Below are 13,861 nucleotides of genomic sequence, written 5' to 3' on the forward strand. Positions count from 1 at the left end.
TGACGTTATTGACATTTTAAAAGACTTTTTAAAGCAAATAAGTGACTCTAAAAAATCTAACACCCAGCAATGTGTAATTTCTTTGCATCTCCTTTCGAATACAATATTCAAATTACTAGACAAAAAATGATATCCTGAGAAAAGTGGATTTTGAGGGGTATAGCTCCATAGACCTCCATTCATTCTGCACTCGCCTGCGAGCGCCCCCGCATGGACAGAGACGTGTTACTGCAGCCAGTCCAGAAACCGGAAGTAACCAGAGAGTGCCAATTCTCTTCCTATTAGGCGGCGTTCACATATCGCGCCTAAAAACGCGTAGAAAACGCTAGGCGCGCCGCATTCTCATTTTTCCAAAGCGCTAGGTCGGTTGCGCTCCGGAGGCGTCTGTCGTCGCTAAGCGTGGTTCTTGTCACGTGACCTACGGTGCGCTTGCGGCATTCTGAAAAGTTGAGATGTCTCGATGCGGCGCGGACGCGCTTGGAAAAAACGAGCACGTCGCTTCCATTATGAGCGCGCATACCGTGCGTCTTCTTCACCATTTGCACGAGCTCTTGTTGCAGTGCTGGGAAGAAGGAACAGTGCCCCAGGATATGCGTGACGCCACCATCATCACTCTCTACAAAAACAAAGGAGACCGTAGTGACTGTAACAACTACCGTGGGATATCACTTCTCAGTATAGTTGGGAAAGCCTTTGCCCGGGTAGTACTAGTCAGGTTACAGGCACTAGCAGAGCGCGTATATCCTGAAGCTCAGTGTGGATTCAGAGCAGGGAGGTCAACAGTTGACATGATCTTCTCACTGAGGCAGCTACAAGAGAAATGTCGCGAGCAGAGGCGACCATTGTTCATCGCCTTTATCGACCTGACTAAGGCGTTCGATCTGGTCAGCCGTAAAGGCCTATTCACTCTACTGCAAAGGATAGGATGCCCCCACAAGCTTTTGAGGATTATCATCTCTTTTCACGATGATATGCAAGGCATTGTCCAGTACGATGGCTCTTCCTCAGACCCATTCCCTATCAGAGGTGGAGTGAAGCAGGGCTGTGTACTCGCTCCAGCGCTCTTCGGCATCTTCTTTTCCTTGCTGCTGACCCATGCCTTTAGTAAATCAGAAGAAGGCATATACCTTCACACTCGAACCGATGGAAACCTGTTCAACACAGCACGCCTCCGAGCAAAAACCAAGGTGCGGAAGGTTCTGATACGGGAGATGCTTTACGCAGATGACGCTGCCTTGACTGCACACTCCGAAGCAGCTCTACAACAACTTATCAACCGTTTTGCGGATGCTTGCAGAGACTTTGGCCTCACCATCAGTCTCAAAAAGACCAACATAATGGGCCAAGATGTTAGCAGCATCCCGAATATCTCCATTGCCGACTACACCCTCGAAGTGGTAGATAACTTTACCTACCTCGGCTCTACCATCTCCAGCAACCTCTCCCTGGATGCTGAGCTAAATACTCGGATTGGTAAGGCAACAGCAGCTATGGCTCGCTTAGCAAAGAGAGCTTGGGACAATTCCATGCTGACAACCTACACCAAGATGAGGGTGTATCAAGCTTGTGTGCTCAGTACTCTATTATACGGTAGTGAAGCATGGACCCTGTACTCCCGGCAAGAACGCAGGCTCAACTCATTCCACCTGCGCTGCCTCAGGAAAATCCTGGGCATCACATGGCAAGACCGTGTCCCAAATAAAGACGTTCTGGCCAGGGCGGGAATACCAAGCATGTTTGCATTACTTTGCCAGAAACGCCTGCGCTGGCTAGGCCATGTCAGTCGCATGCAGGATGGTCGTATACCCAAAGATCTACTCTACAGCGAACTTGCTACGGGCTCCAGACCAGCAGGAAGGCCTGTTCTTCGCTACAAAGACGTTTGTAAACGAGACTTGAAGGCAGGCAACATCAATCCAGCAGTCTGGGAAGCAGCAGCTGCAGATCGCTGCACATGGAGGCAGGTTGTCGAAGCAGGCATCAAAGTGTCGGAGAAGAAAAAAGAGGACGAGTGGGAAGAGCGGAGAAAGCGCAGACAGAGGGTTTTACTCGCAGATATAGCACCAAGAGATCCAGACCCAGGCACATACTACACCTGCAGCAACTGCAATAGAGCCTGCCGCTCCAAAATTGGACTGTACAGTCACAGCAGGCGCTGCATACCAACCAAAGAGACTCTTTGACGCATATTCCATTGTCTCTAGAGACAGACGGATGCCAACAACAACCGTGCGTCTACATTTGAAATAACGAACTTGAGCGCGCAAAAGACGCGATATGTGAACAGGCCCTTAGACATTCTCTGATATTACCCGTTGAAGGCAGCTGAAAACAGACATACATGCGTAAAATGTTTAACCCGTTTCATCCACAAGGAGGGAAAATTATTTTCCAGGACAACGCAAACGTTTCCAGGACATTTTACTTTTTTTCCCATTTTCCATGTGTTTTCCAGGACTGGAAAATTAGTCTTTCATTTTCCAGGTTTTCCAGGACGCTTGGGAACCCTGATATAGTTTTTCTGTGTAAAATAACTATGAAGTTATGTATAAAAATGTAATAAGTACATAAATTCAAATACAAAGTTTGTATATTTACAGTTTTAATTTTTTGCAGATCCAGTTTCACAACTTTGACCAATCTCTAATTAAGTACTTAATAGCAAATGTACAGTCAATTTCTGTTAAATTAACTAAACATACAAGTACGGAATACCTGCACATTTACAGTATTACTCATTAAACAAACACTGAACATCAAGATACGTGAATGATAGGAAATACAGGCTTAGTATATCATTTAGAACATGTAAAAATATCCACATTAAAAGACAATTGCTGTATGCCTTTATACTCTAATATAACTTATTTCAAACATTTACAATTACATTTTATCCAAAATGACTTAAAATTAAGAGAACAATCGAAGCAACAAGTGCAGTGACAAGTCCCAGTTAGTGTAGCACAGTGCACAATTTTTTTTTTTTTTTTAATTAAAACAAAGATTTAGTATTATTGGGTCAAGTGTTTATGAAAAGATGGATCTTTAGCAGTTTCTTGAAAATGTGTTGAGTTGGGCAGGTCATCCCACCAGCAGGGAACAGTCCAGGTAAAGGTCAGTGAAAGTGATTTTGTGTCTCTTTGGGATGATGGCACCACAAGGCGCCGTTCACTTGCAGAACACATGCTTCTGGAGACATATAGATCTGAAGCAGTGAGTTTAGGTCTTGCTGCAGCATCTGGATCAGTTGCAGAGGTTTGACTGATGCTGGAAGGCCTGCCAGGAGAGCATTACAATAGTCCAGTCTGGATAGAACAAGAGCTTAGACAAGGAGTTGTGTGGCTCCGATAGGAAGGGCCGGATCTTTCTGATGTTGTATAAGGCAAATCAGCAGGATCACACAGCAAGGATGGTTTGGCTGAAACCATAAGCAGTTCTGTCTTGGCAAGGTTGAGTTGAAGATGAAGGTCATTCATCCAGCAAGAATTTTCCATCAGGTAGGCTGAGATGCGAGCAGCAACCGTCAGATCCTCTGGCTGGAATGAAAGGTAGAGATATGTGTCATTAAGTGATAGGAAAAGTCATGTTTCTCTATGACAGAGCCTAGTTACACTACAAAAAAAAATAAAAATAGATGGGTGGAATCTAACACAATCGTGGTCTTACTGTAGCAAAACCAAACCTTGTGCAGCTCCAGTGGCCTCACAAGGATCAAATGAATATTCACATGGGAAAATACAGTATAAAACAAATTAAATGTTCTGCCACTTTTAGTGCAATCATATGGAATCAGATGACTCAGCCATTACAATATTTTAAATTACTTCTTCCCATACCTTGTTTGCCATGATCATTCTGCTTTCCACTTGACCTGAAATCACACACAAAAAAAAAAAAAAAAAAAATTAACAACTCAGTATTACATTTACACATGTCAGAGTATGTTCCACTGAGACAATGCAAAACCTCAACTGACTATGATCTGGAAGCTGAGCAGGAAAGGCTAACAGTGATGTTTTGAGCTGAGACACCTAGGGGTGTAACTTTATGTTCATCTGGATCAATGCAATTTTCATAACCAATGATCAAAAGTATCCTATGAAAAAGGCTACTATGATGACCCCAGGGCATCCAAAATGTAGATAAGTTCATTTCTTCATCAGAACACAAACATTCTATCAACTTTTATTTTATAAGCCTAATATATGCACATGTATGCATTCTATAGCTAACGTTAGCCCACGTGTTGGCAAGCAGATGCAGCCAGAATATGCAATTTATCATGTGGTGTTCATATTCTAGTCTCATGTGCTTTCCTGTATCAAGTACAGTATTTACTGAATTCGTTTTCTTAACAGTCTTGATAGCCACGTTAACCCTTACGAAAATTAACTATGGTTTAACCACAAAGAAAAAACAAAAAAACAAACAAACATGGTAGGCCTATTTGTAGTATAACTGTGGTTATTAAAAATGGTAATAAAAATCCGCCAAAAACGTGGTTACTATAATTTTACTATAATTAAAACCAAGGATATTTTTAAGAGAAGAGTTTTCAGCTTCCAGACGGTGTTTCAAAATGTCCCACCATTTAAGAGATTGATTTACTGACAGATACTATCGCGTATTAACGAAGATTTTATATACAATTAAACGGACTTTGATATGTATAACATGTCTACGAAAGCTCGTTTTAGGTCTTTTGAGGTGTGGGTTCAGCTGATCTTTCTTAAAACAGATGGAAAATGTAAAGACGCATGCTACATTTTCAGTGTTTTGCCCTCCAGCTCTCGCCAGTTAACTGAACATCATTTAAGAATGCTAACGTTAGCTTGAAAACTGTAAACTTAACACAAATGTAATATAAAATATCGTTCACATGTAACTTAGTATGAGACTCTTACCTCAGCCGCTGATCGGTTGGCATGATGTCCGCTCGCTGTGACGAACCAGGCTCACTGAAAAGGGCGTTATTTCCGAAGAATCCAAACGGACTGACAACATGGCTCCTGCTCACGGCTGCTCTTGACGAATACGATTGCTTTGAACCACTGTTGATCTCACAATCCACTTCACGAGTAGACTGAATTCAAATCTCCTGCTTGCCCAAACTCGACTGATCAGCTAACGTTAACCGTTGTGGGCGGGAGTAAACAGCGGAAATGAATTTGAATCTGCGTCATCGCGCGCGCGCACTCAAACACACACACACACACACACACACACACACACACACACACACAAAGCCCTGAATGTGAAGCAACGGAGATTTGGAAAAATATTCATAAAATATACATGAAATTATGGGAGAATAAGACAATGAAATAATGATCAAAATGAGTATAAAATAAAATGTGAAATAAAAAATAATTCAGGCCTACTGTAGCCTATGTAGGGTACTGTATGTACAAATCACAGTCTATGGTACAAATACTTTTATTTAACCTTAAAAAAAACTCACTTTAACCCCCACATGCTTAATAATCTGTAAGGAAAACATATTGAATAGATGCTGATTTCCGCAGTTATACCTTATTTTCTTTGTTTTCTAATTTCACAGAAAAAATCTGTAAAATATTACTTAATAATTTATGTAAAATTACACATAACTCTGTAAAAATACAGACAAGTTCATTTTAAAAAACATAAAATTGCTGTAAAACCAAAATACAAGCAATTACTTGTAAATTTAACAATGGACCTTTAAATTACAGCAAATGCCTTTTATTTTACAGATATTTGCTGTATAATGACAAAACGGTAAAATTCTGTAAAAAAATACAGACAATTACCTGTAAAATTACACTTTTTTTTTTACAGTGTATCTAAGTCCACTAAAGGAGGGAGGGCATTTTCACATTTAGCTCCTAAACTCTGGAATGGCCTTCCTGGTATTGTTCGAGGCTCAGACTCGCTGTCCCAGTTTAAAACTAGATTAAAGATGCATTTCTTTAGCCAAGCATTCACATAATACTTACCTTTTATACTACAGTTGAATCAGATTGAATGCATTATTGTTATGAACAGCAGCTACGCTAATTATTTCCCATCTTTTCTGTTGTTATCTCGGGACGTTAGTCCCGAGGTAAATACAGATTGTCAGCTCCAGTTTGTATCCAGCCTCCCATGGAAACTACAGATGCCCCAACACCCATGCAGAGACGACTCGAAGCCTGTGAAGAGACGACTCGACGCTGGCGATATGTTTATGCCCTAAATTAATGCATGATTAACTAACTGTATTTTTCTATGTACATTTCTGAAATGCACTTTCTGTAAAGCTGCTTTGAAACAATATGTATTGTGAAAAGCGCTATACAAAAATAAATTTGAATTGTTCTGCGGCAACTGCAGCAGCCTATCGAACGTATTTTTTAAAACTTGAGAAAATTAAATTCACGTACAGTCAAATTTTTCCATAAATGGCAACCCTTTATTTCCTATTTCACTAATTTTGTGGTTCTACCCAATTGAAAGTGTGCCTGTTATTGTTGTACTGTTTGTATTGCATAAATAACCAGTAATATGTGTGTTGGTTGTGGTGAGCTGAGTGGGGGAGTGGGGGAGTGGCTGGAGGGTTGTTCATTGTTTATTACACTGTACTCTGTGATCTAATTGAATTATTTTCTCCTACATTCCTACAAAAGAGTGTTTTTGTTTTGTTTTTGATTATTTTTTTTTATTTTTTTTTATGTGTGTATATGTGTCCGTGTACATATGCATATTTGTAAGAAAGAGAAGATAAGTGAATGGAAGTATTGTATTTTTTTTTTCACAATAAAAATCTATAAAAAAGTGAGACATTGTGGCTTGATTTCTTTTATTAATATTCATTTTTCATGACCAAAATAACATTATGCACAGTGAGGAGTCTACAGGTTACAAGCTTCACATATTAGAAAAATACAATAATGAAAAAACAACAATTTTTGTAATGGCTGGTTGTCTAGGTTGTTTCAGATCAACACCTGCAAGTGGCCACTAGGTGTCATCGTTGAGACGGGTGTTGGATTGTTTCGAAGCCTTGACACAAAATGACACATTTGCTTCAACTGTTTCATTGTTTCATGAAGTCTCGATCTGCCCACCACTACTGCCAAGATGGCCACCACACTAAAGCCCTGCCATGTTCTCCCCTTGTCAGTTGCCCTATGTTCTTATTGGTTCTTTGTGTTCATTGCTTTCAGTTGTGTCTTGTTAGTTATTAGTTTCTTAATATACTCATTTTACAAAGTCATCTTAAATGTTCAATTGTCAATACAACTGGAAAAAAAATTGAGAGCACATCAAATAAGCTGGCTTCATAAATTGATGTTGATTTTCCTAAAATGATTTTGTTTGAACTCACCATTATGGTGTTGAGTGTTCCCTTTGTTTGGGCACTTGGCAATTTACTTATATTATTGTAATTCACTTCCTATTGATGCAGTGATGCAACAAGAAATCAGAGTTTTTTGGTTTCAAAGCAAAGCCAGTAATAAATATTATATAGTAATGATAATTAAAATAACTATATTCCTTGTCAAATAATGTTTTTTTTATGTTTGTTTGTTTTTTGCTAACTCTTATGTCATAAAAACCTTGTGAAACTTTTTATTGGGTTGATATAATATCTTTATATTTCTGACAGTATCTTGCAATTGACCTTGATACTTGATCAATATTTAGCATGCAAAACACAATAATGGTAACAATTAAATTTGATCTAAAGAAAATGATCAAGTACTCTGTTTTTTTGTTTTGTTACTACAACTCTTTTGTGGAAGTCTAACTAAGCATTTGTCAGCACAACATTCTATTCTTATTTCACTTTTCTTTTTAAGGCAATCGGTTTGCATGCATTTTTAAAGTAAGTCTAACTAATTCAATTTTACAGTGTAGAACAGTGTAGAAATATTTTTTTGGAAATTGCTATTTGTTACATTTGCGCTGTAGGCAAAAGTGTTTGGAAATTCTACCATTACAGCACCTGTTAGCAGAATCAAACGAGATATTTCAGTTCATAATTCACATTTTCTTTAGTTTGCACAAAAAGAAAGTTTCATCTGAAAAAATTACATAGCATCATCTAAAAATAATTTAATCATTCTCAGATTTGAAATACATGGTGAGACTTGGCTGCAATGAGTTTCCTTCTGACAAATGTGCCAAATCTGCAACACAGATTACCAATAGTGTGTACTCTAGTGAGTTTGGTTGTTTAGATAAAGTACAGCAAAACCGATTGTTGGTGAATGTGATGACATGGCTTTATGGTGTGTTTGAAACATAGATCAAGCAGTCTGACATGTCAACTTCTGGTTCAACCAATGATAGGAGGTTGGGCCAGTGGGTATCAAGGTTTAGCTTCGGCAGTTACAGTGTTTTGAAGTCATGTCAGAAAGAATGTATTAATGAGATCAAATTAACATGAACATCAGCACAACTCGTATTTATGAGCTTTGGTAACTTCAGATTTTTCTTAAGAGTTTCCAAGTTAGTTGTGTGATGGTGAGAAAACAAAAACATGTCAAAGGCAATGGATGCAGAGTGAAAAATCCCTATAGTGAAAAAACCTGACAAAATGTATTTAAAATAGGCCTACATTTATTTCATATAAACTATAGTTCGTTTAACTTCAGCACTATTTCTGGATAACTAAAGTGCATTAAGTACAAAATATATACTAAAAGTACAATTGCAGGTTATTTATATCAAGTACATAAATATGTAAATTTGTAGTAAACTTAGCATAAAATAAATGTATTTCAAATTTTAGTATGTGTATTTATTATTTTTCACTAGGGATATCCTGGATGAACACTATTTCTTGACACTCCATTTTCTTTTTTAGTCATTTATGTATCCCAGTGCTCAAAGTTTTTCTTCTCCTGCTCTCTTCTTGATGTTTTCCAGTGTTTCAGCTTTTTCAGGCTCATTTATTTCCTTCAGCTTCTCAATCAGAACATCAATGTGCAGAAGTATGATCAAAGAATCAGCGTTGAGTGCGATTATCTGCAGAGTTTCCACACAGTGAAAAGCTTCAATCACCAGCTTTATTTTCTCTTTCTCTAATTCATGCAGTTCTGCTTCCAGCTTCTTGACCAGAGACTCACTGCCCCCAATCTCCCCATCATATTTCTTCTTTAAATCTTCATTTGTCCTCTTCTCCTTCTTTGACTTTGTCACATATATTTTTGCTTCTTTGACGTGTTTGCTGTAGTGGCATTTATTTGTGCACACTGTACAGTGCTCACATTTCATCACACTGCACCAATAGAGAGGGGTGAAAGACCAGCATCCTGGATAATGACAGTTCTCCTCACAGACGCTGCAGCACACCGGCATGTTGGATATAGCAGGATCAATATCAACCTTCTCTTTATAGGCCACTTCAACTTCATACTCAAAGTTCTTACGGTTCTTGACATATTTCTGGTTCTGATTCAGAGCTCCCTGAGTTTGTTTCAGCTCATTTTGTTTTCGTTCCATTATTCGAACTTGTGATTGGAGATCGGAGATGTTTGCTTCCAACTGCTTCCATTTTTGTAAAACTTGCTGAGTGATCTTCAGGGATTTTGGTTTAATGTTTTCAAGAAACTTGAACAATCCTGCCATTCCTCTAAAACTGAGATTCCATGATTGTTCCTGTAAAGTTTCATATTCTTCATCAGCAGCGTCTGACTGACAGTTGTCAAACAGGAAAAACACAGGCTGATTCTTGTCATTCACTGCACACTTGATTTTAGCCTCTTTAACAGCCGTCAGGGCATTTTTAGGTTGAGCTCCAGTTGAACGTGTGAAGAGCAAGACAATGTTTTCAGCAATATCTCTTCCAAATAAAGACTGAACAGCATCAAATATGTATATCTGTCTGTCAGAGAGTCGATTTTGGGTTGAATTAATCACCAGACAAACTGCATCTATTTCATGAACCAAGTCATCAAATCTGCTTAAAGTAAGCAACTTCAAGGTAAGTTCCTTGTCATTCTCAACTCCACGAGTGTCTCCATATCCTGGTGTGTCGATGATTGTTAAATGGGTTGCACTCTCTTGTAGATAAAACCCATAAACAGTGATGCTGGAGGTCTGACTGTGAGCTGATGTTCGGTCACTCTGATCATTTGTGATCTCAAACCAAACCTTGTCTTCTCTCTTCACACCCAACATGTAGTTGATCATCGCATTGATCAGGGCTGTTTTTCCTGTTCCTGTTTCTCCCACTATCAGAATGGTTTTATGGGGTTTGTTTGTGTCTCTCTCTCCATATGTTATTTTTCTAAATGGTTTAGACTGATCCAAATTGTCCGAACTTGTTTGCAGACGATATCGAGCAGGATTTCCATCTTCAATTAAGTTTTCTATTCTGCATAAATCTTGACTTAATGTAGCCATTTTTCCTCTCTGAAAAGAAAACAAACTAAATAAATAAATAAAAACATTATTTTGCACAGCTTGTTAAGACAGATTATTACACTATAAATCGAGGGGACTATAAATATCTCCGGTTGCTAAATAAACCGTCAGGCGTAACCAGGGAAACCAAGTTATTGTTTGTAAAAACTTTAGATTTTGATTGTGAAACTAATTAAAATATAAATTAATGTTTTAAAAATGTGCAAGTGACCATGGTATAAGCGGGTTAATGCCCGACGAGGTGTCCATTGTCCGGTATTAATGGACTTTGGCGGAGGCCTCCGCTGCGCGTCGAACGGTTCACGCCTCGCCGTCATCCATTAATACCTGACAATGGACACCTCGCCTTACGCATCTGTCAATCATCCCCGCTTGCTATTTGGGAAATAAACCCAGCGCTATGATTGGTCGAACTCTTCTTCTTTTGCTGTAGCTGGATTTGAGGACAGCGCGTGCACAGAGGCGTCACCAGGTTTTTGCGTAGTTTAGAGTGACAAATCGTACCAGCGTACTTTGAAGTCAAAATGCGTATCCGCTACGCAAAATGCGTACAGGTTGGCAGGTCTGCAACGTTTACCCGAGAAGCTGGTCAAAAAAAAGGTCTGAGCAAAAGTCTTTCAGGGTAGCCCAAACAGGAAAACACAAAAGCATACACTGAAAAAAATAATTCATTGGATTTACTCAATTGAATAGTGGACATTGGTTGCACACAAATTGTTTGCTTTGGTAGCCACTTACACAATTGTGTTCCATCAACACAGACTATTCACGTTCAAACAACACAGATGAAAACAGACTATTCATGCTCAATCAACAAAGTAAATTATACTAAACTAGTGTCCTACTCAGTTAAAATCACATTCAACAGGCTGGGAAATCGCATTCTATTAGAATTTATAATCAGCATATTAGAATGATTTCTGAAGGTTCATGTGACTCTGAGGACTGGAGTGATGATGCTGAAAATCCAGCTTTGCTATCACAGGAATAAATTACATTTCAAAATAGAAAAATATATATATTTTAAATTGAAATAATATTTCATAATATTACTGTTTTTAATCAAACTAATGCAAAAAAATGCCCGTGCAAAATCAGTTTTTGTGTGTGTTTTTAGTAATTGTTGGTTTGGTGTTTGAGTGCTCATTGTTACAATTACACAGCAAAAGTTCAGTGACATTTTTATTTGTGCATGGTAGAAAGCACACAGTGAACTCCGAGAAAAAGCTATGCTTGAGGAAACAGTTTGTGAATAGGCAACTACAAATGATGCCCGTGAAAGAGACTGTGAACGCATTGAATAGGATATGTTTAGTTGGTGAATAGTATAGGCTACTATTACACAGTAGCGATAGCGTTAAGCGCACCAGAATTAAATATAATATTCAGAAGTAAACAGCATAGCTGACTTACAGATTCAGTTTACATCCACAAATGAATAAGCGCGTCGATTCAGGGAGCAGTGCAAAGTGCCCGTGCAAAATCAGTTTTTGTGAGCTGATCGCCGTCAAAAAAGTTCAGGTCAACCAAAGAATAATCCGTGCCACTTTCAGTTCTTCCACAGTTCTGGGCTGGGTTTCCCGAAACCTTCTTAAGGCTATATATGTTATATAACTATATATGTTATATATGTTATATAACATTGTATTTATAGGTATACTTATCTTAGTTAAGTATACCTTCTGTAAGTCATACTTTCGGAAGGTTGGTCTGGACCACTCTTAGCTTTACCTTATCACTGTTGCAGGTCTATATGAATATAATTCTGAAGTTTTAATACACCCAGACAGTGTTCAGTTAGGCTAATTCAAGTGTTTTCATGCAAAGAATAAAATTGTCATTACACTGATTGTTAATAGAAATATAAAATATATAATAAAATTTTATACATTTATTTTAATTAAAGAGCGCTTTTAAATACCAGTGAAAGCATAGGCTACTGTCAGTTAAGTCCATTTTCAGACGCTAATGGGCTCGTACAGTAAGTCGGTTATTTTAGTGCCGTCCGAATCCATAATATCAGTGTTTTTTCTCACCCAACCCGCGTAAAAATCCCTGGACAAATCAGTACCTACCTACTGTTTTTTGACAAACAGGTCGTACGTTAATTTAATTGCCGTCTGAATCCACATCTCCGAGTTTACAAGAAGAGATTCAAAATCCACTGTTTAAATCATTTTTGATCACTGCCGAGCACCGTACGTGACGTACACTTTTATTACTGAAATGCTGGAAAGTATTTACAAGAACAATATTTAATCACAGCTCCACCTCAGCGAACAAAAATGGGAAAGAGAAGAAAACACATAAATAATTGAAATGGTTATTATGGCAGCAATATATGATACAATTTTAAAATATGTAGGCAAGGCTATTATAGGCTATTATAGTTTGGGTTATTTTTTATAATATCCCATGAGTCCTAATAAATGCAATTTCAACTATTTCTGAAGTGCTTCTTTTATAAAGAACACCGCTTTCTCACAAACAGCCCCTGCACGAGAGAATAATTGATTCTCGAGTCATCGATATTAGCAGATTCAGCAGCATCACCACGGACAGCGCCGGGTAACGTCGCACGTAAGAAGGTATTTCTTAAGCGGCTTCCTAAGGTATAGTTCGGGGAACGCGCCTAGAAATGGTATACCTTCAGTTAAGTTATACCTTAAGAGTCTTCGTAGCGCGCTAAGAGACAACGTTATCGGGAAACTCAGCCCTGTGCAACAGAATAATCCATTGCTGTAACCTAGTCAATCGCGAGCTTATATCCAGCAATTCTGATAAAAAAAAACTCCGAATTGTTAGATGTAAACTCGCAATTGTGAGAAAAAAAGACCTAATTCTCTTTTTTTATTTATTTTTTCAGTGGCGGTGTTGTGCCGGAAACAAGCTTCCATAATTTTCTACCGACCTATAGACCTATAAACATAAAATCAAGCCATATTCTCGTTTAAAAAAAGAGAATAAGAAAAACGAATAAATGCACCGTTTTCTGATTTTTCTACTTTCAATATTAATCGAAAAACGAACGAACACGGGCCCCTTGAAAGGTTTAGCTTTAATAATATTTCGTTAATCAGATGAAACTAAAAATATCCGGTTATTTGTCTCTAGTGTTGAAATTCTGACCTAAAGGCCAACTAAGTTTCTTCAGTTTCTTCAGGGTTGTCTCTAGACTCTAGAGAACTGAATGCTCAGCAATCATTTAAATGAGCACTATTTGTCATGAAAAAATGTACAGTTTGCAACCGATCTTATGCATCAAGAGCAGGGCCGTGCACAGGGGGGTGGCCCGGTGGCTAGAGCCACTGCCCTTCTGCCCTCATCAGCTGAGGTGCCCCTCTCGCCCCCCTCCCTAACCCTCCAGAAGATTCCCATAAAAACGTTCTGTTATCGCTCCGCTAAAGATCCACTGATTCCGCTAATCCGTTCCGTGTTTTCCTGCTCGCTCCGCAGCGTCACTCAT

At 38.6% G+C, this 13,861-nt stretch overlaps 2 protein-coding genes across 4 annotated transcripts in view; one reads left to right on the top strand and one right to left on the bottom strand.

Moving 5' to 3' along the window:
• LOC311075333 (uncharacterized protein) overlaps window positions 1-13,861 on the top strand; it is a 467,028-nt gene that overhangs the window by 315,591 nt on the left and 137,576 nt on the right. The window lies entirely within an intron of this gene.
• On the bottom strand, window positions 2,588-10,469 carry LOC311075331 (uncharacterized protein). Of its 3 annotated transcripts, XM_084102651.1 has the most exons (3): window positions 4,905-10,469; window positions 3,837-3,871; window positions 2,588-3,536 (listed from the first exon to the last, which is right to left on the bottom strand). In XM_084102651.1, exon 1 carries the CDS (start codon window positions 10,372-10,374, stop codon window positions 8,854-8,856), a length of 1,521 nt encoding a protein of 506 aa, XP_083958777.1. In that variant the 5' UTR covers window positions 10,375-10,469; the 3' UTR covers window positions 2,588-3,536; window positions 3,837-3,871; window positions 4,905-8,853. The 3 variants fall into 3 exon arrangements, with proteins under 3 accessions (XP_083958777.1, XP_083958776.1, XP_083958775.1); XM_084102650.1 differs by having other exon boundaries at window positions 2,588-3,871; XM_084102649.1 differs by having other exon boundaries at window positions 3,837-10,469.

The sequence above is a fragment of the Abramis brama genome, assembly GCF_963993115.1.
Source record: "Abramis brama genome assembly, chromosome: 24".
In the NCBI taxonomy this organism is placed as follows: Eukaryota; Metazoa; Chordata; class Actinopteri; order Cypriniformes; family Leuciscidae; genus Abramis; species Abramis brama.

Coding starts and splice junctions, on each gene's coding strand:
- LOC311075331 (XM_084102651.1), bottom strand. CDS start 10,374: ATGGCTACATTAAGTCAAGATTTATGCAGAATAGAAAACTTAATTGAA.